Source organism: Elephas maximus, chromosome 7 (genome assembly GCF_024166365.1).
Source record: "Elephas maximus indicus isolate mEleMax1 chromosome 7, mEleMax1 primary haplotype, whole genome shotgun sequence".
NCBI lineage: Eukaryota > Metazoa > Chordata > Mammalia > Proboscidea > Elephantidae > Elephas > Elephas maximus.
This window is the reverse complement of record NC_064825.1, coordinates 128,022,000-128,046,286: the sequence shown is the minus strand read 5'-3', so window position 1 is coordinate 128,046,286 and position 24,287 is coordinate 128,022,000. Positions and strand designations below refer to the sequence as shown.

The 24,287-nt window shown below is 55.3% G+C and overlaps 1 protein-coding gene across 1 annotated transcript; it reads left to right on the top strand.

Annotated features, from left to right (window-relative positions):
• The first annotated feature begins 1,102 nt into the window (after window positions 1-1,102).
• On the top strand, window positions 1,103-23,651 carry EHD1 (EH domain containing 1). Its single transcript, XM_049892414.1, has 5 exons — window positions 1,103-1,638; window positions 4,970-5,067; window positions 17,155-17,567; window positions 20,804-20,968; window positions 21,425-23,651. Exons 1-5 carry the CDS (start codon window positions 1,235-1,237, stop codon window positions 21,947-21,949), a joined length of 1,605 nt encoding a protein of 534 aa, XP_049748371.1. The 5' UTR covers window positions 1,103-1,234; the 3' UTR covers window positions 21,950-23,651.
• Window positions 23,652-24,287: the final 636 nt, after the last annotated feature.

Genomic DNA, 24,287 nt, shown 5'->3' with positions numbered 1-24,287 from the left:
AAAAGATGGTAACGGTGGTGACCCTGAGAAGAAAGAGGAAGTATTTGGGTTTTTTAATTCCCCTAAATTCCCACAAGATTTCATTGTTGCCCCACATTTCCCCTCTTTCCCACATAGGGAATTTCCGATTTCACTTCCTCAAAACTCAAGTGGCCAGAGGGCCTCGACTTCCTCTTTACCTCCTCCGGCCCACCCTCCACAGTTGCAGCCTCTTCAGACAGGCCTCTTCTCCCTACTCAGGTGCAAGTCATTCATATCCTCCATTCCTTGTGTCCATCTCCCAATTCCAAGCCTGCTGGCCTCAGGGGAGGTCAGGCCTCTGGCTGCTGGTCTGTCTTTCTCCTCGGCCTTCTCCCTCCCCGTGTTTCTTTTCCTAGACACCACTCTGCCTCGGATTCTCCCCTCCCTCACCTTCCCCTACTACTCCTTTCTTGGTTCTCCGTCTCCCAAGGCAGACGAAAGGTGAGGGGATGAGAGGGAGTTACGAGTCATGGAAGCAGGGGCAAGACGAGGAAGCAACAAAGGGCAGTGCAGGAAAGGAGGAGCTGTGGCCCCAGGGTCCTCTGACACTTCGAGGATTCTTTTGGTGGAAGAAGGAGGATCAAACTGGGGTCAAACTGGGGATGGGTTGGGTATTCAGAGAGCTGGGATGTCTGAGTATTTCTCGGAAACTTGAGGCCGGGTGGAGGGGTCTACGAGCGCTGGAGGGCGGGCAGCCCCTGGGGACTGCCTCGCGCCCGACTCCCACATTCCGCCTACTCAACCGCAGCACTTCCGCGAGCCGCCCTACTAGGGGCGGGGCGAAACAGGTGCGGTTGCCACGGCACCAGTTATGGCGGCCAGGGCCAAGGAGCGGGGCAAACTGGGCTCGCGAGATTTGGAACCGGCCAATGGGAGGCAGGGAAGAGGAGGACGTGGCGCGGGTTCGTGGGCGGGGACGGGAACGGCTCCTCCCCTATCCTCCCAAGTCTCCGCTGTGCCGCGCAGCGGGAGCGCGCGCTCCAGAACGCGGGGCCTGGCCTTATAAAGGGCGCACGGGGCGGCGCGCGCTCCACTCTGCAGAGGGCGACTCCGCGGGCCGTGGCGTGCGCCTGCGCAGTGTGGGCCGCCCCCGCCCCCGGCCCCGCCGCCGCCCCTCCGCCGGCAGGTCCGGCCCCGCCTCGCCTCGGCCCCGGCCCTCGTCCCGCTCTCAGCCACCGATCTGCCTGCAGCGGCCAGCCCCGTGTCCAGAAACATGTTCAGCTGGGTCAGCAAGGATGCCCGCCGCAAGAAGGAGCCGGAGCTCTTCCAGACGGTGGCCGAGGGGCTGCGGCAGCTCTACGCGCAGAAGCTGCTGCCCCTGGAGGAGCATTACCGCTTCCATGAGTTCCACTCGCCGGCGCTGGAGGACGCCGACTTCGACAACAAGCCCATGGTGCTCCTCGTGGGCCAGTACAGTACGGGCAAGACCACCTTCATCCGGCACTTGATCGAGCAGGACTTCCCGGGGATGCGCATCGGGCCCGAGCCCACCACCGACTCCTTCATCGCCGTCATGCACGGCCCCACCGAGGGCGTGGTGCCCGGCAACGCGCTCGTTGTTGACCCGCGGCGCCCTTTCCGCAAGCTCAACGCCTTCGGCAACGCCTTCCTCAACAGGTATTCCCCCCACCCCGCGATCCCGGGGGGCGGGGGGGACCAGGGCCCAGATCGCGCACTCGGGCCCCGACCCGACCCGCCCTCGGCCTCCGCCCCCATCGTCCTTTGTCTCCGAGGCCCCGGAGGGACCCCTCAACAACCTCTCCCTGGGACAGGAGCCCCTGTCGCGTCCCACAGAAAGCCCACTCCCGAGGTCTGGGAGTAGGCGTCGCCAGTTTCCCCGGCTTCTACCGCCCCCAGAATTGTCCAGGTCATCAGTTTAACTCCCAAACCCTCCCACAGACCCCAGCCCCACTTCCCTGGCAACCAGGGCCCGCGCTGGGAAGGTGACAGATTCCTGTCCTCCTGTTCTAGGTCTCCACCTCCTGCCCCCAGTCCTTCCCCTGGGCGGCATGCACCCAGTTCATTCAAATCTCTTCCCCCCTCCCCCTTGACTTACTTCAAGGGTCTGTTTCTTAAGCGTTATGGAGGAACACGATGTAACTTTCAGCCATTCTCTGGGCTGGTGTGGTGTGTGTTTCTGCTTTGCCTCCCCTGGGGCCGTGGTTTGTGGAGGGCCAGGGAAGCTCTGCTGTGGCCCGCGCACTCGGGCAGCCCCCAGCAGACAGATGGACACTTCTCCCAGAGGCTGCTCTGGAACAATCTGCAGTGCGTGAGGCGGTGGGACCCAGGAATGGGATCCAGTCCCTAAGTCCTAATGTAGACTCTCTAGGAGGCCCCCTAAACTATTGGGCCTCAGTTTCTCCAGTTCAGTGGGTAGAACCTGCTTCCTCACGATGAGGGTAGTCCTCCAAGATTCTCATCCTCACAGTGGGTGCTCACCTTTCTGTAAAGGAACTGGACAGTGCTGTCAGTGGTCATGAACCCTCCCCCTCCCCCCCCCCCCAGGACATACCAAAGGACACAGCTTCTGCCATCTCTCCCACGTCCCATTCAGGGAGTGACTTCACGTGCCTTTCAAAGGCTGAGTCCGAGGAAGAGCCTAGAAAAGAATCCTTGAATCTTGCTGTCCAGGTCTCCGCCCTGTATGATCACATTCCTTTCCTTCCAGAGTTGTTCAGCCCCACAGGGCGGGCTAGCCTGTCTCTGAGTGGAGCCAGTGGCCAGGCCTCCGCTGGGCACAGAGCTGACCTTTCCCAGAGAAGACCAATGGGCTTCTCCCTGGTTTTCTGCCGCTTTCAGGTGTGTTTTATAGCTGTCCTGTTTTATGGCGCTCAGGATTTGAGTGCTGGAGCCAGAGTTGAGAGGCGCTTCTGACTGAAGCCCCAGAGAGGCAGGTCCACTTAGCCTGGGGCCTTCCTCCAATTTCCCTGAGTTTTAGAATCATGATGCTTCGTGAGAAACAGTTGGCTCAGACAGTCAGCTGGTGGAAGCCTTACTTAGCGGGTGGAAAGTTTGGCTGCTATGTCGGAAATTCCACACTTGAGGTCTCTACTTTCATCTAGGACTTTGGGACGCTAGAAGGAAGGTTAACTACACCTGCCTCTGCTGTCTTTAGGGCTTCACCGTTGAGTGCAAGAGCACACCTTTTTTGAAGGCAGAGGCAGGTCACGTGGCCCTTTTCTGAATCTGGGGACCTAGAGTTTTATCTAGCCCTGTTGGTTGTCCAATCTGAGGCTCAGAGGGCCCAGGTGACTTGTTGAGATCACACCAACCACCTGGCCTTTGAATAGCCAACCTCCGCTTATGGCTGCTTCTATGCAAAAAAGAGCTGGCAGGAGCGCTTGGTCCACGACAGGCACTTAGATGACCACAGGACCCGACCACCACACTTTTTGTTTCCCTCCTGCCGTCACCTTATCTCCAGAGGGTCCCTGACCACTAATGGCCTGGGCTGGGGGGTTTGCGCTCACTTGTGCTGTGTCAGGATGTGTGGTGCACAGTGCAGCTGGGGAAGGAGGGCACAACAAAGGGGGCTTTTCTCTGGCTGATACAGCCTCTCCCAGACTCTTAAAGAGACCCATTGAATCATGAACTTGACTTTCCAGACTTTAGACCTGAGTGGCTGCCCTAATGGGGCTGACCTAGGCAGGGTGCGATCAGGGTGTCCTAAGAGAGTCTTGTGAAAACTCCTTGTTGCGTAACTGGTGCTGCTCACTTGTAGTAAGAGAAGAGATCCCTGTGTCCTTGTTGGTGAAGACGGGACCCATCCACGCGGCCCACTCCCGGTCGTGTTTTCTGCCGCACTCACTGGCCTTTGCAGAGCCACTGCATTGTCCTGGTGTGAACTTGCTCGCCAGGCTCCTTCCAAAGCTTTTGGATGTGTGTGGCTTCTCAGAGCTAGTTCGCCTGCCCATCCTTCTATTTTACCTTCTCTCCTGGTGCATAGTTGTTTATGGCATGCAACAGTCGGCTCGCTGCTGGTGCTAGCGAGAAGGTCCAAGGTTTGCTCACCCGTGTGCGGGTCAGCTGGTTTTGCTCTGTTGGCACTTGCAACGGCACTTCTCACCCTGGCCAGCTGCTCCCAGCCTGTGGGCCACTGGTCACTTGGGGGATGGGGCCAGCAGCCACACTAAACAGTTCAGATTCCTCCCCACTGTTGGTCAGGCCATGTCTGCGTCCTGCAGACAATGAGTCAGTATTTTCTTTGCTCACAATACCTTTTTCAGAGAAGTTTTTAAAGGACCCTCTTTTGTGTCCAGTAAAGAATCCCAGCTATCAGTTTGGACAGCCTGGCCGCTCTGAGCTTAGTGTGGAACTCAGGCACACACAACTAAGCCCTCACCCATGAGTCGCAGGCCTCCCCGTGGCTTTGTTCTTGTTTGGCCTGCTTTGATTTTCAGAGAATGGTGTGTCTGTGCTTCCCTACCCCATTATCAACCAGCCGTTTGCCGTCCCTTCACCCCCAGCCACTGGGTGAAAGGAGAGGGCTGGACCTGGCCCCAGAAGCATTAGGAAGGGACCATTTCTCTTTGGTGTGTAGAAATTTAGCCAAGTGGTTGAAAATTTCAGTATGGAATTCTGAGGTCCTAGTGTCACCCCCCCTCCCCCCCATTTCCCTTCTGAGTTGAATGATGACCGAGGCTAGTGGAATTTTCACTAACAAGTCAGCAACTTGAGAGTTGAACTCTCGAACTCTGGGGGAAAAGCTAATGCAGGGAAGTGCTGATGTGGGTCAGTTTCAGGCTGCTGGTTGGGTTCCCAGTTCAGAAGGTCCATACACGTGCTGGCCACCCTGGAAATGAAGACGACGGCAATGACCTTTAAGTTGCTCGCTTTCGGAAGGGAAGCCAGAGGTGGCGATGAAGGCGTGCAGAAAGCACTGTGGTCACATTGTGAGCAGCAAGAACGTGGCCTTGACCCCTCTCTTCCCGGCTCTTGCTGCCTGCAGGTTCATGTGCGCCCAGCTGCCTAACCCTGTCCTGGAGAGCATAAGCATCATCGACACTCCCGGAATCCTCTCCGGAGAGAAGCAGCGCATCAGCAGAGGTAACCCATCCTGACCACCGCCAGCACCTGGTCTAGTCAGACAGCTTCTGTTTGACGTCTGGGACATGGACCAGGTGCTGCCCTGGAGGTTTCTTCCCACCCTGGGCTCTTGTTTTCAGTGTACCCAAGTGAAAAACCATTTGACAGGAGCCTTTTGTCTGCACAGTGCTTGGGACACAGAGCCAGGAGCTACTTTGTTCCTTGACTCCCTCTGCCAAGCTCACAAGAACAGTCACGGCGAGGCCACAGCCAGCTTTGTGTGGCCCCTGGGACACCTGGAAAGGGGAGCGAATTGGGAGGTGTGGGCTCAAAGGGAGTTGCTCCATAGCCGTGTTCCAGGTCCAGCAGGTAGCACTGCTGTGCGTGAGCCCACAGCTCCAAAGCTGTGTACGTGCCTAGTGAGCAGGACCTCCAGAGCCAAAAGGAGAAGCTAGCAGAGGTCTGTTAGACGTTGAGGAGCTAGTGGAAATTTGCTTAAATGGTGGTCATCAGCAGCCTCTGGGTGCTGTGCGTGGCATAGGGTTTTCATGCTGAGGATTGGTGCACCGGAGTCTGTGGGTGGCAGAATTGTTGAAGTGCTCGACTATTAGCCGAAACATTTGTGGTTCAGACCCACCCAGAGGTGCTTCAGAAGACAGGCCTGGTGATCTCCTTCCAAAAGGTCTCAGCCTTAAAAAACCCTGCAGGGGCAGTTCTACTTTGCCAACACAGGGTCGCCATGAGTTGGAGTTGTCCCGACAGCAACCAACAGCACCAGCAGTGGTGCACAGGCCCAGTCCAGTGATGGAAACACCTGTCCAGATTTTGCCAGGCTTTTCTAACTATCTGGTTCAGGATGAGCCTGAACTCCCCTTTGGTAGAAAGAAGGGCAGCGTGGGGCCTGAGTGCTCTCCTGGGGAGCGTGAAGACAGCAGGGTGGTACCTGGCCTCCTCAGAAGTGGAGGCTGCTTCGCAGCTGCAGACATGAAAGTGAAATAAGATGAAACTCGGAGGGGTTAAGGGCAAGTGACCAGATTTGTTTATAATTAACTTGCAAATCTTTTCTGACTATTTCCCTCTTGGCCACCGGGCAGTGGTGAGCTTTGCAGTTGAAGGTGGCAGCCTGAGATTGGGAGTGGGGGATGTCCTTGTCTCTCTCTGGTGGCTCTGTGGGGGTGCGGGCCTGTTCCGGGTGCCGAGAAACCAGGGCTTTTTGTTCTCCAGGCTGTGAGCACACTGAAAGTGCTCTATCTGCAGATCTAAATTGGGTTTAAAAGTCACCAGTTAAGATTCTAGGTTCTCCCCACCCTGGTGATAAATGTCACTCCTGGGAGTTTAAGGGAGTAGATTTGGAACACCTCATAAAAAAAAAGCAATCGCTATGTTTGTTCTTTTTTACTGTTCTTTATTACTGTTGCAACGTGGTTTTAAGAACGTACCTGATAATCAAAAAAAGCCCTGTCATTTGGTAAAACAAGGCTAGAAAATTGGAATAAGTTACTTGTAAAAGGCAAAAGAAAGAACCACAACAGCTGAGGCTCCATGGAGTTAATCTTGGGTATGACCTGGAGGAGGACGTGGACTTGGGTTCTCCTGACATGGCCATCAGATAGAGGTCATCAGCTAGAGGCCGAGCCACCTCGGGGCTTTGGACAATGCTCTAGCCCCAGCAGGCATTAGGCCTTCAGTGGTGAGTACACATCTTCAGATAAGGGACAGTAGCCCACAGGTGGAGGCCTGTCTTCCCAGAATGCTGCAGGCTGCTCAGCCTGGCCCTCAGTGCAGGGAGCGAAGGTATTTGAGAATACGCGCAGGCCTAGGGTTCTACGGCCCATGTTGCCTCATAAAAAGGAACTCAGAAACAGCTGTTTTCCACCCTGTGCTGTGAAGCCCCACTGAGCTATCTTTGGCACTTCAGCCTCGAGTCCAGAGCTTAGCAGGCTGAGAAGTTTTGAATACAAGTCTTGATGTATGCGCTACCCTGCCCTGCTGGGATCCACCCTTCTACTGTCCTGTCCCTGCTGCGTCCTTTCCTGGTTAGGACTTCGGGAGGAGCGGCAGTGATGTCTCAGTGCGCCCCATAGTCAGTGAATGAGCGAATCCAGACAGCACTGGATTGTGGCCGGGCTGTGGAAGGGGACGTGCCTTTGCAGATGACAACAGTGGCGGAGTCAGCCACCAGGAGCGTGCAGTGCATGGCTAGTGCTCTGCCCTTCAGGGTCTGCCCAGGCCCCTGAGGTGTAGGGTGTGGCTCCTCTGGGCCCCTAAGCAGCCAGGCAGTCCCCCACCCCATCATTTGCAGGAGGAGAAGGCAGAGTAAGGTGTTTGCCTCACTGAGTGGCAGAGGAGTTTCCTGCTTGAAATGAGAGCAAAGTGCTTGTTTACTAGATTCTTTTCTTCCCCTCCTTATCTCCCAAAGGTCTTGGTTTAAGTATATTTCACTAAAAGTTACCAAATTGGGATTCGCCGTGGAATATGTTTGGGGTCAGTATTTTATGGGTGGATGACCACTGCGTGGTACCTCTTGGCTGTGCTGGGTGTGGACTCCTGGGGGTGGTGACCACTAGGTGGACGGGAGAATGGGTGCAATTCTCTTCCTTGAATACTCTGTCCATCGGTCATGCAAAGACCCCTCGTGGACCTGGCCACTCACCCCCTTCCCAGGAAGTCAGAGTTGGCACAGTCCCAGGCCCCCCACCTGCCAACGAGGTGGAAAGCAGGTGTTTCCCTCTAAGAGATGGGGCCAACCCAGAGCATAGGTCTTGGGCAAGTGCCCTGCAGCAACGTGGGCCCCGACCTGGCTCCCTGTGCATCGATCGAACAGGCTTTTGGAGGTGCGTGGATGTGAGAACTGCTAATTACACCCACTTCCATCCCCCCGCCACCCCACCCCACCCCGCCCCACCCCTGTCTGCCTGGCCCCTCCTGATTTTTTTCCTTTTTCCCCGTGGTTCTGAATGTGTGCAGGAAATTCTGTCTGCAAAGATAAGGCAGGGCCACACAGCCCCAGTGCGGTCAGGATGCAGCCTGGGCTCTTCACAAGGCCCTGAGAAGAGCGACAGGGAAAAGGGGCCTGGGGGGGGTCTCGGACAGCTCTGCCTATTGTACCATCTCCTGAGTGACTTTAAAGGTAATGTTCTCCTCTGTCAGTAGAGAAAGGTGACTTTTGGGGACAGTGTTCATTCTTAAGTGCTGCCCCTGTGACTGATAAAGCCATCTGGGGCCCAGGAAGGCAGGTACCCTTGGCCCACAGGGCTGCTGATCACCTGCACAGCCCAGGCAGTGCCTTTGAGCAGAGGCTTCCCACAGTAGGTCCACAGCGGATCCTCATTGTGGGCAGCAAGGAAGCACACCCAGATGGAGGCCCCAGCCCAGGAGGCAGGGGCTTGGCCAGTTCACACCCCACCGTTGTCTTTACGTGGCTGTGAGCTGAGCCTTCACATCTGTGCCTCAGTTTCCCTGGGAGAGCTGTGTAAGCAGGAAAGTGTTGTTTCGACTTGGATTAGGAAAGTGGAGCCCTGGCTGGCGTTGCGCCTTGCTCTCTGCTGACCGCTGCCACATGAACTAGCTCCATTTAGTCATCACAGCAGCTGCGTCTGCAAGGAAGCTACTGCTTTTCAGATGAGGAAATGGGCTTAGGAAAGTCGGCAATTAGACCAAGATGACACCAGGCTAGCACGGGTCAGAGCCCGGATTTAAACTCCGGCGGAGGTTGTACACGTGTGGCGTGGCTGAGAGATGGTGCCTCAGTGTGAAGGCATGGCGAGGGGATCTGAGAGCTTGAATTAGGCAAGGCTTTGGCCTCTGAGATGGGGGCTCGGAGCTCCCCTGAAAGGCACAGAGGCTGCCTCTGCTTCTATCCCGGGGCCAAGGTTAGACTCAAGTTTGGGGTTTGTGGAGTAGCGGGAACTTTTGCTCCCAGAAGTGGACCTTGGGGCTGGGGTTCTGAACACCATTGCTGGTCTCTTCTTTCTCCCCCCTCTTCTCTGCCTCCAGCCAAATATTGCCCCCAGGCCCTCTGTGAAGCAGCACAGGAGCCCTGCTTAGGGAGGTTAGTCGGGTACTCCTCCCGAGCCACTGGCCCAGGGGGCCACTGTGTTTGGGCAGCCCTCCCTTCCTGTCCATGCTCTTGCTTAACCACCTCCAAAGATGCTGCACCCCTAAAAGCCCCTCACCAAGGGCTTTCTGTAGACCCTAGGAGGCTCTGTGAGAGTGCCCCAAAAGCCTGGAGCAAGGCCCAGTGCTATGTCCCTCTTAGATCACGGTGCCTGCCATGCCAGTGACAGCAGCAGTTCAAGTCCCAACTAAACACTTTAGGAGCTGGTGGCTTCTGGGAGCCATATCAGTAAAACAGGAACAACAGTACCAGCATCTGAGGCTTCTTGTTGCTGATGACTGGAATTTATATGTGTGAAGCTTTGCCCTGTTCCTGGTACACATGGAGTCAGCCCCCAACTCATGGTGAAGCCCATGTGTTACAGAGGAGAACTGCTCCGTAGCTTTTTCTTGACTGTCATCTTTACGGAAGCAGATAGCCAGAGCCCCTGGGTAGGTTCAAACCACCAGCCTCTGGGTTAGCAGTGGATCGCAAATTGCTTAAAGACACTAAAAATGCCAGGGCTTCCCAGAATTCTTGGACGAGGGAGACCTTTTTCTGAGTAATAGCCGCTCCCATCCTGAGCAGGATACTGGGAAAGTGGTGACTCAGCCGGGGTTTCCCTTCAAATTCCAGGATCTCCTCTCCGGAGCTCCCCAGCTTCAGCTTAACCACCTTCCTGAGAACCTCCCTCCACAATCCCCCCTCTGCTGTCGCCTCTCCCTCTCTGCTCTGGCTGGGCAGCTCTTGGCCCCCACACTTAGCAGGGAGTCCTGTGGGCGCTGCCAGGGGGCGTGGGCTGTGCACGGTGGAGGAGGGTACCAGGTGGCTCCTGGTGTGTGGCACCTGTTGCACCAGCTGCCAGTTCTTCAGTGGGCTGGGCGGCAGCTGGCATGAGTGCCTGCAAATGCTTGTGCTATGTTTGGGGCACGAGGCTTCGTTTGTGCATTAGAAACAGGTCGTTGCCTACACGCATACCAGAGTCTGAGCTCCTTGAGCTCAAAATACGATGCCTGTGAATAAATAATTGCAAACATTTACGAAGCGCTTCCTTAGATTGTGTGGGGCACTCTCTCGACCCTCACACAGCCCTATGAAGGAGAGACTTGTTGTCTTCACCTTGTTGTCCTTGTTAGATGCTGTTGAGTCGGTTCCAACTTATAGCAACCCTATGTACAACAGAACGAAACACTGCCCAGTCCTGCGCCACCCTCACCATCAGTATTATGCTTGCGCCCATTGTTACAGCTGTGTCAATCCATCTCACTGAGGGTCTTCCTCTTTTTTGCTGACGCTCTAGTTTACCAAGCGTGATGCCTTCTCCAGGGTCTGGTCCCCTCCTGATAACATGTCCAAAGTATGTGAGACATAGTCTCGCCATCCTTGCTTCTAAGGAGCATTCTGGCTCTACTTCTTCCAAGACAGATTTGTTTGTTCTTCTGACAGTCCACGGTATATTCAGTATTCCTCACCCACACCACAATCCAAAAGCATCAATAATTCTTCGGTCTTCCTTATTCATCATCCAGCTTTCACGTGCATGTGAGGTGATTGAAAACACCAGGGCTTGGGTCAGGCGCACCTTTGTCTTCAAGGTGACATCTTTGCTTTTCAACACTTTAAAGAGGTCTTTTGTAGCAGATTAGCCCATCCTTTGATTTCTTGACTGCTGCTTCTGTGGGTGTTGATTGTGGATCCAAGTAAAATGAAATCTTTGGCGACTTCAGTTTTTTCTCCATTTATCATGATGTTGCTTATTGGTCCAGTTGTGAGGATTTTTGTTTTCTCTATATTGAGGTGTAATCCATTCTGAAGGCTGTGGTCTTTGATCTTTATCAGTAAGTGCTTCAAGTCCTCTTCACTTTACAGATGAAGATACTGAGGCTCAGAGGGAGATAAAAATCACCATGGCCACATAGCTGGTGTTGAGTGGAAGGTTCAGGCTTCCAGTGAGAACCTGACTCCAGAGTCCTTTCTTCCCCTCTCTCTTGTTGCTTATTTTTAGCTCGGATTTATTGAGGTCTACATATGGAGCCCTAGTGGCGCAGTGGTTAAGAGCTCCGCTGCTAGCCAAAATGTTGGCGGTTCGAATCCACCAGCCGCTCCTTGGAATCCCCTACTCTGTCCTGTAGGGTTGCTATGAGTCGGAATTGACTTGCCAGCAATGGGTTTGGGGTTTTTTTTGACATTACATATGGAGTCTCTGGTCATGCCCACAGTTAATGTGCTTGGCTGCGGAGAGGTTGGAGGTTCAGTCTACCCAGAAGTGCTTTGGGAGAAAGAGCTGGACATTCTACTTCCAGAATCTCAGCCATTGGAAATACCATGGAGCACAGTTCTACTCTGACATGGTCGCCATGAGTCGGAGTTGGCTAAGTGGCAACTGCTATATGATCAAATCCAGTAAAACAAACTCAGTGCCATCGAGTTGATTCCAACTCATAGCGACCCTATAGGACAGAGTAGAACTGCCCTGTAGAGTTTCCAAGGAGTGCCTGGTGGATTCGAACTGCCGACCCTTTGGTTAGCAGCCGTAGCACTTAACCACTATGCCACCAGGGTTTCCTGGTATATGATACGTACAGTAAAATTCGTCCTTTTGTGGTGTACAGCTTTATGAGTTTGGACAAGTGTGTACAGTCATATAACTGCCACCACCGTCAAGATGTAGAGTATTTCCGTCCCCACAAAAAGTTTCCTGCGCCCCTTTGTAGTCAGTCCCAGACCCAGGCAACTACTAATCTGACATTTGTCCCAAAAGTTGTGCCTCTTCCAGAATGTCATAAATGGAGTCATACCTTATGAAGCCTTTTGTGTCTGTCTTTTTCTTACCATGTCACCCTCTTGAGATTCACCCATGTACTTGTGGGGTTTTTTTCTCTTACCAAGTCACCCTTTTGAGATTCACCCATGTACTTGTGAGTGTCGATAATTTGTTCCTTTTTGTTGCTGAGTAGTATCCCATTGTATGGATGTACCATGGTGATTTATCCGTTCACCCGCTGGAGGACATTTGAGTTGTTTCCAGTTTGGGGCAGTTGCGAATAAAGCTGGGAATAAACATTCGAATCAGGGCCGTCTGGACCTGTGTTTTCATTTCTCCGGGGGCAACTACCTAAGAGTAAAAACCAAAACACCAAACCTGTTGCCTTCTAGTGGGTTCCGACTCATAGTGGGACACCCCTTTCTTTACTGTGCTATTCCAGAAGAGTCCTTGTCTGAAGCTCAGGAACCAGGCCTCACTGTGTTCCTGAGTCTCTGTTTTGCTCTTCTGCTCGCCTTGTTCCTGGGCCACCGTGAGTTGAAAATCCATGTGCTGGAGGGGTAACAACAAATACCGAGGCCCACACAACTTGAATGGCAGGAAGCAAAAGTCGATTGGAGACAAATCCTCTATTGTTCCATGTTCTAGAAAGTTTTGGAATGTATGAGGCAGCTTTTCCCCCAGCTGCTGGAACTACCTGTGTTTTGCAGAGTGCTATGGGGTAGGGTAAGGGCCCATCCAAGCAGCTCCTCTTTCTCTGCGCTGGGGGAGCGGGAAGCACGGTTAGACCCTGGTCAGGAAAGCAGAGCTGCAGGAGGCCAGCCAGCACCTGGGGAGAGTTAGGCGCCGCTGAGAGTGCAGAGGCCTGGAGGAGGTGCGAGGGAACAAAGCCAAGACGAGAGGTAGGCTTCAGCCTTCCATCCAAAAAGCCTGTGTAAATACTTCCCTGGGGCAGAACACAGCTGACTTGGCCTGGTTGCCTAGAGCAACTGTTTTCTTTCTCCCTGTTGCCCTAGCCCAGGACGTTTTGAGCCAGAGCTTGTCTTGGCCACTCACCTTCCCTTCTCAGAGGTGGCTCTGGCTTTCACCTAGCCAAAGTGCTTCACCTCGCCGGCCGCCCGTTTCTTCCCAGCTGCCCAGCCCTTGGCCATGCTGAGATAGCAGGCGTCCGCTCTTCCGGGTCCCCTAGGCCTGACCTAACACAGCACAATACCCCTCCTCAGTGGGCACCGGTTTCTATCTCACCGAGCCTACCACAACTTCCCGCTTTTGCTGCAGAATTGCTGGTTGGAGTGGGGGGTGTGTGTGTGTGGTATCTGACTGCTGATTCCAGTGGCTGCATGGTCGTGACTCAGCCCTCTAGTGAGTCCCAAAGCTTGAAGGCTTGCTGCAGGGCCTGGCCTTAGGCAATGCTGTGGGGCGGCTGGGAGGTGCGCTGTGGGGCAGGGGCTGGTGGGGCCTGGTCATAGTTGGGCCCTTTTCTGTCCTGTCACTTGCAGCTGAGCTCCAGACCAAGCATCAGGCTGGTTTTGCTGCTCTTGCCAGCTGCTCTTGATGCGCTCACCACCTCGGCGTTGCCAGCTTTGGGGTCCGGCCCTTGGTACCTATCAAAACATCTTCCTAGGGGCCCTGGCGGTCACACCTGCAATGACACAGTCTGAGTGTTATGACCATTTTCGTGACCTGTGGGTGAATTTGACCTGTCACCCTGTTTCCCTCACACCAAAAGTATGAATCTTTTACATACTAAAAAAAAAAAAACAGGAAATTTCATTCCCCTGCAAAAAAATGGACCTAGTTGTGTTGACATCAACTTGAGGTATTTGCCAGTAACTGGGGGTGCGGCTCTCCTCTGCCTGGGGCGTCTGGGCCGGCCCATAGCCGCAGAGTTGGTGCCGTAATTCAGGGATACTGGGTCTTCCTCCACCTCCCTTCTCTCGCTGTCCTCATCACCCTCCCCCTGCCCCTGCCATAGGGGGAGTGAAGCCCATTGGGTGGAGCTTGGGAGTGTGACCTAATCTCCCCATGCGATGTCCTAGTTCCCAGGCCAAAGTTAACATCTGCTGAGTCTGAGCCCATCAGGATGTCCCTGCTCCAAATAACTGAGCTTTGGCCTCGCTGCAGCCCCAGCTGTGTGGATTTATCAGTTTCAGCTTGTGGTGGTCTGAGGCCCAGGTGTGACGTTGGGGCAAAGTGGGGCCGCGTTTTTGTTGAGCGAGGAGCCTCTGATCAGCCATTAGCCCTGAGTCCCACTTTTTCAGAGCTGACCTACTGCTCCCACAGCCAGCCGTAAAAGGCTGCAGCTGGGCCTCAGGCAGCCCGTAGACTCAGCACCCACCCAGGGCGCCTGCTGGGGCCTAGCGCCAGCTCCCCCCAGGTGGCAGGCTGTGGTGGCACTGGGGTCTTTGCTCCGTTTCTCTTAACACTCCCTGACCCTTCTCTTTCCAGTTTTACACTGACAGTTTTACGCTGAGACCCCTCCTGCAGCTTGGGAGCCAGCAGCACCGTGACTGGTGCCCTCAATGGCTTTGTACTTTGGAGCCGGCAGCCTGCCATGGTTGCTCATACTGGCCCCAGGAGTAACCTGGCCTGTGACAGAGTATCCTGGCCCGTGCTTGGAGCCATCCCACACTTCCTGAGCCCGGGGTCTGTGAGCATTGCTGTCCCTGGCCTCTGCACAGCCTCTGGCAGTCTCGTTTGGCTGCTCTGTCCAGACTGAAGTTCAGATGCCAACCCCCCAGGTACATCTCATCTCCACCCTGTTGAGATGTTCCCGTGAGTCAAGGTGCTGTTTCTGATCAGAGTGTTCTATTTCAGGTGGCTGGAACAAGAAGGAGCCCTTGGGTGGTGCAAACAATTAAGCACTCAGCTACTAACCAAAAGGTTGGTGGTTTGAATACACCCAAAGGTGCTGTGGAAGAAAAGCCTGGTGACCTAATTCTGAGAGGTCACAGCTTTGAAAACCCTGTGGAGGACAGTTCTACTCTGTCACACATGGGATCACCGTGAGTTAGCATTAGCTCGAGGGCAACTGTTTTGGTTTTGGGGGTAAGGAAGGGGTTGCAGATTGCTGCTGTAGAGAAGCTGCCCATGGTGAGTCAACTAAAGCATCAGGTTTGGAATTTTTCTGGAAGTTTCCATGTCTTGCCACAAGGGCAACCACTTGCCTCTGACCTCAGAGCCAGGCCATGGGTGTGTAGCTCTCAGTTCCTGACCAGTGATGAGTCCCAGGCCGATGGCCCTGGCTCCCTGTACAGGGACTTCCCTTGTGGGCCAGTCACTCCTCCCATCTGGCCTGGGTCTGTGACCGTGTGTACCAACCCAGGATTGTGCTGGGAGCCTGATGCCACTTCATCTTACCCTCCCGTCATCTTGGGGAAGGACTTGTTATTTGAATTTTACAGATAATAAAGCATAACTCAGAAGTTAAAACAGGAACTTCAAGTCGCATAGTAAGCGCCTGGAGCTGGAAGTTGAACCCAGAGCCATCTTAGTTGAAAGCCTGCGTTCTTTCTGAGCACCCTGCGTGTAGGCAGAGGCTTGGACACACGGCTACAGGCCCCCAGACAACTCTGAAGCGCGTACCAGCCTGGCACCTGGAATGTGTCTAACCAAACATTACTCATGAGACACATCTGTGTTAGCTGTTTGTCTTAAAGACCTGGTGAGTGGGGCCAGGATCTGACCCAAGGAGAACTTGGCTCTCAGGAGCCTGGGCTGTTGATGCACTCGGCCAGAGGGCTTGGCAGGGTAGAGATAGCATCAGACCACTGGGCGTGCTGCTTCCCTCAGCACCTGGGTATCACTCCACACATTCCTTACGAGGACAGGAGGGCTTCCCTCTTAGTGTCACTGTAGGTCGCTCAGGCCCAGCTTCTGCTTTTCCTTGATGCTCTGTCCTCTTCTTTATTCTTCCCCCTTTACCTGGTATTTTTCTGTTCTCCGCAGTCTAGAGAGCACATGTCTAATTCTGCAACTTGGTCAGAGGTGGTGGGTGCTCTTCATGGGGATGGTAGGAGCAGGCTGTGAGGGTGAGGGGATTGGTTTTGGTCAGTAGCTGGGCAATGTCCCAGCTCTCTATAGGAATGATTTCTCTGGCTTATTTTCAAGAGCTTGAAGAGGCACAGTTGTAAAATAGAATACAAATTAAACAGCTATTGTAGAGACCTAAAAATCCAGTGGCTTAAGTCAGATAGCAGACAATTTATGTGGAAAGTTACAGTCCGCAGCTGTCCAGAACAAGCAGCTTACGGTCTCTGAACCCAAAGTGGTTGCTCCAGCTCCTACCATCACATCTGCATCCCCGTCTTCAGGAAGGGAGAAAAGGACAAAGGCCTCATACAAATTTTTCTGTTGGGTTCTACTGCAAGGGAGGTTGGGAAATGCCATCTTACACTGGGTATGAATTCAGCTAAAACTACAGAGTTCTGTTATTAAAGGAAGAATTCTAATTAGCAGTCTCCACCCCAGAAGGTAAGGTTCACCAAAGGGCCTTAATTGGTTGGTGGGAACAGCATAGAATAGAGTTTAGTTTATATCTAGTCCAGCCACTCGATTTTAGAGAAGCACTGAAGACCTGGAAAGGGAAGTGGTTTGTAGTGCTCCATAGGCGTGTTATAGAGCAGGGGTCAGCAGGGTTCTATGTAAGGGTTAGATAGCAAATATTTTCTGTCGCAGCGACTCAACTCTGCCGTTATAGAGCAAAAGCAGTTATAGACGATACAAATGAGCGTGGCTGTGTTCCAAAAAACTTTACTTCTGAAAACAAGTGGTGGGCCAGATTTGGTCCCCAGGCTGTAGTTTGCCAACCCCTGTCCTAGGGAGTAAATGAGATTCATGCGAAACAGGGAGCCTGGCCCATAGCACTGAACAGAGAGCATTGACAACTAATGCTGCTGTCCAGGATGACTGCCGTGCTCGGGTACTGTGCCGGGCCATGTTGCTGGCATCTCCTCTTCACTCTTGCCATAGCCTGACCCACTTTAGATGTGGATATTATGGCTTCCTTTGCATTATTTGTTAAGGACCTACTCACGCCAGGTGCTGTGGATGAGGGTACTACCATGGTGGTACAGAAATAGGGGGACCTGGTGATCCTGCCCTCTGGGTACTATACTGTCCAGATTGGTACCTTCTGGAGATTTGAAAAAGGATCTCAGACCAAGAAACGGCAGCCAAGTTAGAAGCGAGAGCTGTGAGAGCAACCTGGGCCCCAGTCCCCTGAGCTCACCCTTCTCTTGCCCCCCAGGGTACGACTTTGCAGCGGTCCTGGAGTGGTTCGCTGAGCGCGTGGACCGCATCATCCTGCTCTTTGACGCCCACAAGCTGGACATCTCTGATGAGTTCTCAGAAGTCATCAAGGCCCTGAAGAACCACGAGGACAAGATCCGCGTGGTGCTGAACAAGGCCGACCAGATCGAGACCCAGCAGCTGATGCGGGTCTATGGGGCCCTCATGTGGTCCCTGGGAAAGATCATCAACACCCCCGAGGTGGCCCGGGTGTACATCGGCTCCTTCTGGTCCCAGCCGCTGCTCATCCCCGACAACCGCAAGCTCTTCGAGGCCGAAGAACAGGACCTTTTCAAGGACATCCAGTCTCTGCCCCGCAACGCTGCCCTCCGCAAGCTCAACGACCTGATCAAGCGGGCGCGGCTGGCCAAGGTAGACCCTGGGGGGCGGGCCTGCTGGCAGCTGGGCCAAGGAGGGGGTTCTGGGGTTGGTCTGACATGGGTGCCCAAGCCCCACCGCAGCTGACCACGTGGGCAGACGTGCGCGGTACTACTTCTGAGCCTGCCTTCCACGTGCACCATTTGTGCCACCTTCATTTAACTGAGCTTCTTCCCCCGGGTGCCCTCTCCACCTATCCCTCCATGGTTTCTACCCCTGCTTTAAGAGACGGTTGTACTATGCTGACAGTATATAAACATAAAAAATGGAAGGTTACCCCTGAAGCCAGGAGGCAGCCTCAGAGACAAGGTGGGTGTTGGGCTGGGGCTCTGAGCCTCCTGTCCTTGTCTGCACAGGCTGGTTGCGCTCTGAGTGTACCGGCCCAGGGCTGGACACTGGGGACCCACTGGGAAATGACACACACCGTCCCATACTCCTGGCACTCGTCAGCCCTTAATGGGGAAAACAGGACAGTTAACCAGACAATAAAGCTCAATGTGTTTGTATTGTCACAGGGTGAGCCCTGGGTGCTTCCCCAGTGGGTGGAACCTGGGTCAGTACAGTCTTCTTTGGGGGCAGATGGTTAAACTGGGGCGGCAGGGAGCCATGCAGAGAGGGGCACGAGGGTGCAGGCCCAGAGCATACGGGGTAGAGCACAGGGCCCGGTACCTGATGGCAGGATGTGAGTTGTTCAGGAGTTTGGTGTCTGTCTCAGCGCCTGGCCAAGTACTAGAGTGAGACCCCAGGGTGGCTGGAGCTAGGAGATTCAGCTTCACGCCTCCAGTGGAGCCCTCAGATCCAGGGAGCCAAGCGTGTGCCTTTGGGAGGTCAGACTCTGAAGACCCTCATCATGTGGAACCTCACAGATTAAGTCAGGAAGAGGGAGGGTCCTGAAGTGCGGCTGGGGGTTGACCTTTGGGCGAGAGTATATGGCCTAGACTGTCTGAACAGCCGGGAAGCACCAGGCACAAACATTTGCATTTCACAGGATTCCATCTCTTCTTGCGACACTTTCAGCACAGGGGTTGCTAGTTCACAAGATGGGCTCTGGCCGCGTGTGGCTCTGTTCCTCCTCAGGCTGGCAAGCCCTACACTTGAGAGTCACTACCCGACCCTACGGCACGATCTCGGCTGCTGGCCCATCCTGTCCTTGGAGCCCAGGCCGGTCAGTGAGGGCTGCCACAGGGACCCCGTGGTCCGCTGATTTTTGGGAGAAACCACCACAGAGGAAGGGGGTGTTCACAGCCTGAAGCGTACGCATCCACCTTGGGGGTGCAGATGAGTAGGAAAATGTGTCGTGGGTGCTGTGGCCTCAGTGAAGCCCGTCCCTGTGGCTCCCTCTGTCCTCGGAAGTTGAGGGGAGCTGCAGGGGTGCCGAGCCCCAGGTCCATGGGCCAGACCTAGGCCTCAGCCCAGGTATCTCTTGCTGTCTTGGGGCCTGGAGGGTAGCATTTGGGTGCTTCCTGGCCTGTAATGAGAGCTGATCCTTCACCCTTGACCACCATGCTGGCTCCGCCAGATTTGGTCCATGGGCCAGCAGTGGTGGAGCTTGTGAGGAATGCAGGTTCCCAGGCTCCACCTGAACCAGAATGTGCATTTTAACCTGCTCCCCTGGTGATCTGTGTGCAGAGGAAGGGTCTCAGACAAGACCCCATGAGAAGACCTGTGTCACTGGCCCAGGCCTCGGAGGACATCCTGCGCAGAGCAGGTGGTGGTGGGTGGAGGAGAGGCTGAGCCTTGCCCAGGCAACAGGGCAGTGCAGCTCCGTCCCCTGCTGCCTCACAGAGTGAGGCCTTCTCCTCTCACTCAGCCTGCCTTCTGGGACAGACACCGGAACCTTGGGCCACTGCTGCTCCCTGCCCCTGTGGTTGTCTGCGTCACCGGGCCTGGGAAACCCGGGGTCCCCTGTTTGGTCCTGCATCTGTTTTTTCGAGACTCTTTCTTTTCCTGGAGTGAGTGGCTCTGTCTCTGCTTGCGCTGTGACTTGCACTGGTCCAGCAGGCAGAGCAGTGGCTGCTGCTCTCCATGACCCACCTGCCACCACGTCCTTAGGAAGTCCTAGACTTGGTAGTGCAGCTGGGGGCCTGGGTAGCAGCTGTGGCCGAGCTGAGGGGACTTGGAGGGTGGAGTGGCAGGCAGGAGAAGTGGAGCTGGTGCCCCTGGCACCCCTGGCAGCTCTACTCTGGCAGGCAGAGGGACCTGAGGAGTCCAGTGGTGCCGACCACTGTTGGGGGGACAGGGGTGTGCTGTCCCTAAATGGCAAATGCCTAAGCAAGGTATTGGAGCTTAGATAAAACTGGAAATAGCTGGGAAAACGTCAGGATGGTAAAGTGGAGCAAAACTCTATCCCACCGGAAGTTTGTGAGCTCTGTGGAAGCACTTTACACATTTGAGAGCATTGGACAGGTGGGGCTTGGCTGGGCTTTGTGGGAAACATGCCCCATATTTCTGCTGCCTGGGGGAGGGGACAGTCGGGGGAGGGAAGGCACAGGAGGGGAGACCTAGAAAGGGCATGGGCTTGGACTCTGGCAGACCCCCTTACAGCCCCAGCTCCTCCACTTATGAGCCCAGTACCTTGGGCAAGTCACTCAACCTCTCAGAGCCTTACTCTTCGGATTGGTACAAGGGGAATAATGAGAATCTGATCCTGCAGGGTCACAGGGGAGATAACTGGAGAGTTTGTAAAGTGCCTGGAGCCCTGGCGGCACAGTGGTTAAGTGCTCAGCTGCTGACTGAGACATTGGTGGTTCGAATCTTCTGACCACTCCTCGGGAGAAAGATGTGGCAGTCTGCTTCTGTAAAGATTACAGCCTTGGAAGCTCTGCGGGGCAGTTCTACTCTGTCGTACAGGGTCGCTATGAGTCAGAATCGACTCAACGGCAGCGAATTTGGTTTTGAGTTTACGTGAGGTGTCTGGTGGTACTCAACAAACAGACCTCGCTTTGTTGGCGCACCCTCCTTGACTGTTTCTAAACTGTCATGGCAAGTTGTGCAAGGATATTTCCTCTCCTGCTTCCTGTGTGTTTTACCCTGCAGTCCAGGGGCAGTGAACAGTCACACCCCAGGCCACAATGGTATGTTGCCTCCCCTTGGCCCATGGGGTCCCGTGGTGGAAGCAGCAACGCTGAGCTGAAACCCACCTCTCTACTTCCTTGTTCCTCAGCAGAGAATAGGACCCACGAAGCCATTCCCTGGAGAGGCCTGACCTTCTCCCCTCCCCTGTCTTCCAGGTCCACGCCTACATCATCAGTTCCCTAAAGAAGGAGATGCCCAACGTCTTTGGTAAGGAGAGCAAAAAGAAGGAGCTGGTGAACAACCTGGGCGAGATCTACCAGAAGATTGAGCGGGAGCATCAGATCTCCCCCGGTGACTTCCCGAACCTCCGCAAGATGCAGGTGTGCTGCCCTGAGCCGCCTGCCTGGGCTGGCGGCCATCAGTGGGGAAGGCCCGGGGCCCAGCTCTGGAGGGGAATCTTGGCTCCATTGGGTGGGGCCTCCGAAACTGGAAGCTGGGTGAATCACCTTGGCAGCATCCCACTCAAGTCCAGAGGTGGACCCGAGTGACGCGGCAGAGGGGAACGGGTGACTCACCCTAGTGGTAGGGAGAGGGCGGGTGTGCCAAGCACGCCACGGCATCATCAGTTAATGCTCACCACAGCCCTGCTGGGAAGCCTGCTTTTACCCCGTTTTACAGCTTAGGGAGTCCAAGCCCAGCGTGGCTGAGTCGCCCAGGCTGGTTAGTGATGGAGCCACTCTACTCTGCAGCCACAGGGCCCACTGGCCCAGGCCCAGGCCAGGGGTGTCTGGAGGGGACACCCCACCCAGTTCTTCTTCCTCCCCTCCTCCCCACAGGAACTCCTCCAGACCCAGGACTTTAGCAAGTTCCAGGCCCTGAAACCCAAGCTGCTGGACACAGTGGACGACATGCTGGCCAACGACATCGCCCGGCTGATGGTGATGGTGCGCCAGGAGGAGTCCCAGATGCCCTCCCAGGCTGTGAAGGGTGGCGCCTTTGAAGGCACCATGAACGGGCCCTTTGGGCACGGCTATGGCGAGGGGGCCGGTGAGGGTATCGATGACGTCGAGTGGGTGGTGGGCAAGGACAAGCCCACCTATGATGAGATCTTCTACACCCTGTCACCCGTCAACGGCAAGATCACAGGGGCCAATGCCAAGAAAGAGATGGTCAAGTCCAAGCTGCCTAACACAGTGCTGGGGAAGATCTGGAAGCTGGCTGACGTGGACAAGGACGGGCTGCTGGACGACGAGGAGTTTGCCCTGGCCAACCACCTCATCAAGGTCAAGCTGGAGGGCCATGAGCTGCCGGCCGACCTGCCCCCGCACCTGATCCCGCCCTCCAAGCGGAGGCATGAGTGACTGGCCACGCCCCAACCCCACACCTCCCGCCATCCCAGCCATCTCAGCAGCCAGGCTAGCAGAGGCCGGGGAGGCCAAGACTCAGGGGGGAAGGGAAGGGTCGGGTCATCAGTTCTCAAGGTCCATAAAGACTGAGCCATGCTTCCTCAGCTCTTGAAAAGGAAAACCACCATCTTTCTTTAAGGCTGTTCCTGGGCCAACAGGGGAGGCAGGGATGATACTCATATGTGAATGATGGAATTTTGTGCACAAGAACTATGGATATTTTTAATATATAACGTTAGAGGCAGTATTCTTTCTTGCCCCCTCCTCTGTCTGGCAGCCCCCCACATACATCTCTGCTCTCTCCCCATCCTTCCCTCTGGCTCCAGCTCTGGCCTGGCTGCACCGGCCAGGCAGCAGCTGACCACAGGGGAAGCGCCTGCCTGGCCCAGCCCACAGCTGTGAACACAGGAACCATCGAGCCTCCTTGGTTTGTTTCTGAGCTGAGTGTGGCTTCCTCAGAATGGTGGCTTCCCCCCAGCTCTGCCCCTGTCCTGTGCCCAAATTAGGGTAGTACTTGTGCCTTTGCCCCTGGTCTGGGCCTGTCACAGGCCCTGCCCTTCCCTCTCACATCCTACTAGCTTTGACATGCCAGGAGCCCTCTCCCCTCTCGCCGCCACAGAAGCAAGGCCCAGCTCCTTTTATGGGGTTGGGGAGGGGGGTTAGGAAATGTCTTCCGGAAAAATATATAAGCTAACTTTTGTTCTCTTAAATGATACCTTTCATACTTGATGGAATTTTCCAGCAACATCCCAATCACTTGTTCAGAAGCTGTGACTCTTGTCTCCCCTTCCCCACACTCCAGCTACAGACAGCTCCACCCAGGAGCCATTCCCCGTGGCGCCCTGCAGAGCACCCCCTGCCTGGGCCCCCAGAGCTGGAGTTCCCTGACTGAGGAGGGGGTTCTCCCAGCTCCCTCCCCATCCTGTTTGTCGGGAGTGTAGTCCTCCCCAGCCTTCACGCTCTCACTTTCCTGGAACTTTCTGGTGCTCCCCCATCACTTGTGGGGAGGAGCTGGGTCTTCCTGGATGTGGGGGTGGCTGTGTGCTGGTGAGAGGATGGGGCCAGGGCTGCTCCTGCCTGGAGAGCGGCAGCCTGGGCCTGATGTCCAGGGACCAGGAAGCCCAGCCCCTTTCCACTTTATCCCTTTTTCTGATGGAAGCCCTCTGCTCTCCTCCCCGTCTCCCCTGTGGGGCAAAGGAGGGCAGCATGGGAGGTCCTTAGAACACCCCCGAGGCTGAGCAGTCAGAAACGGAGCCAGGGAGAGCGGTCAGGCCCAGCTCCCTGCTCGCAGTGCAGACCTTGGGGGCACCTCCTTGCGGCCAGTGGTCTGCTGCCAGGGCCCAGCACAGCCATCGCACAGGACCCTGTGGCAGGTGGAATGGCCTCCCTCCCTGGCACCCCAAGGGTGGGCTTCAGGGAATCCTGGCACCATCCCTCACGCTGATTCCCGGGTCTCTCTCTGCTGCTTCCGGTCCCCAGGAATGGCGTGGGGACCTCCAGGTGGCCACAGCCCATCGTTTCCACGCAGCATTAGGAAAGATGAGGATGGCATCCTCATGGGTTCAGGTTCACTGTAAGGGGCGGTGGCTTGTTCACACTCGCCTGTGGGGAGGAGAAAACTAAAGACTTCTTGCATTAAACAGTTTGTGGCGAGCTGGCTCCTGGTGCTTAGTTGTTTTTTCCTGGGACAAGAGCCCTGTGTCTTCCCCTCCACAGGGCCTGTGGGGCACTGGCTGAGCTTTGGGGGGCAAGGCGCCCACCAGGGCAAGGGGACATCCGTGTCCAGTCAGGCTCAGCAGGCAGCACTGCCACCCCTCAGTAGGATAAGGCTTGTAAACGGGTGGGAGAAGGGTTCCTGAGGGCTGATGACCCCCTTTCCTTGTGCCAGGTGGGAACGGAGCAGTAGTTTGCTTGGGGGGTGGGCGTATAGAGTTGGGAAAACCTTCGATAATTGAGGACTAGGCAGAGGGGAGGAAGTTTGTTCCCTAAAGCCAGGCCGTGCCTCCTACGCTCCTCGTAGCATCTCCAACCTGGGCCCCACCTGAGCTGTGGGTGGCTGGAGGGGCAGGTGCCCTCGGGGCCGCTGGTGGTGAGCAGGGTGGAGTAAACAAGGGCTTGCTGGGCTCCTGAGCCAACCTAGCTCCCTGCTTGCCTCCAAGGGCTGAGTAAAGACCATGAAGCTGGTACTCAAGGCAAACAAAGCAGATACATCAAGCAGGAAAATACAATTAAGCAGGATGGGGCCAGTCGAGGCCGGCTGATGTCGCAGATGGGGCTGTTTGGATGAGCGAGG

What these genes read in the sequence shown, in the direction of transcription:
- EHD1 (XM_049892414.1), top strand. Translation starts at nt 1,235, where the DNA reads ATGTTCAGCTGGGTCAGCAAGGATGCCCGCCGCAAGAAGGAGCCGGAG. An exon ending in GGCAACGCCTTCCTCAACAG is followed by an intron (nt 1,639 to 4,969) that starts GTATTCCCCCCA and finishes TGCTGCCTGCAG; the next exon opens with GTTCATGTGCGCCCAGCTGC. An exon ending in GAAGCAGCGCATCAGCAGAG is followed by an intron (nt 5,068 to 17,154) that starts GTAACCCATCCT and finishes CTTGCCCCCCAG; the next exon opens with GGTACGACTTTGCAGCGGTC.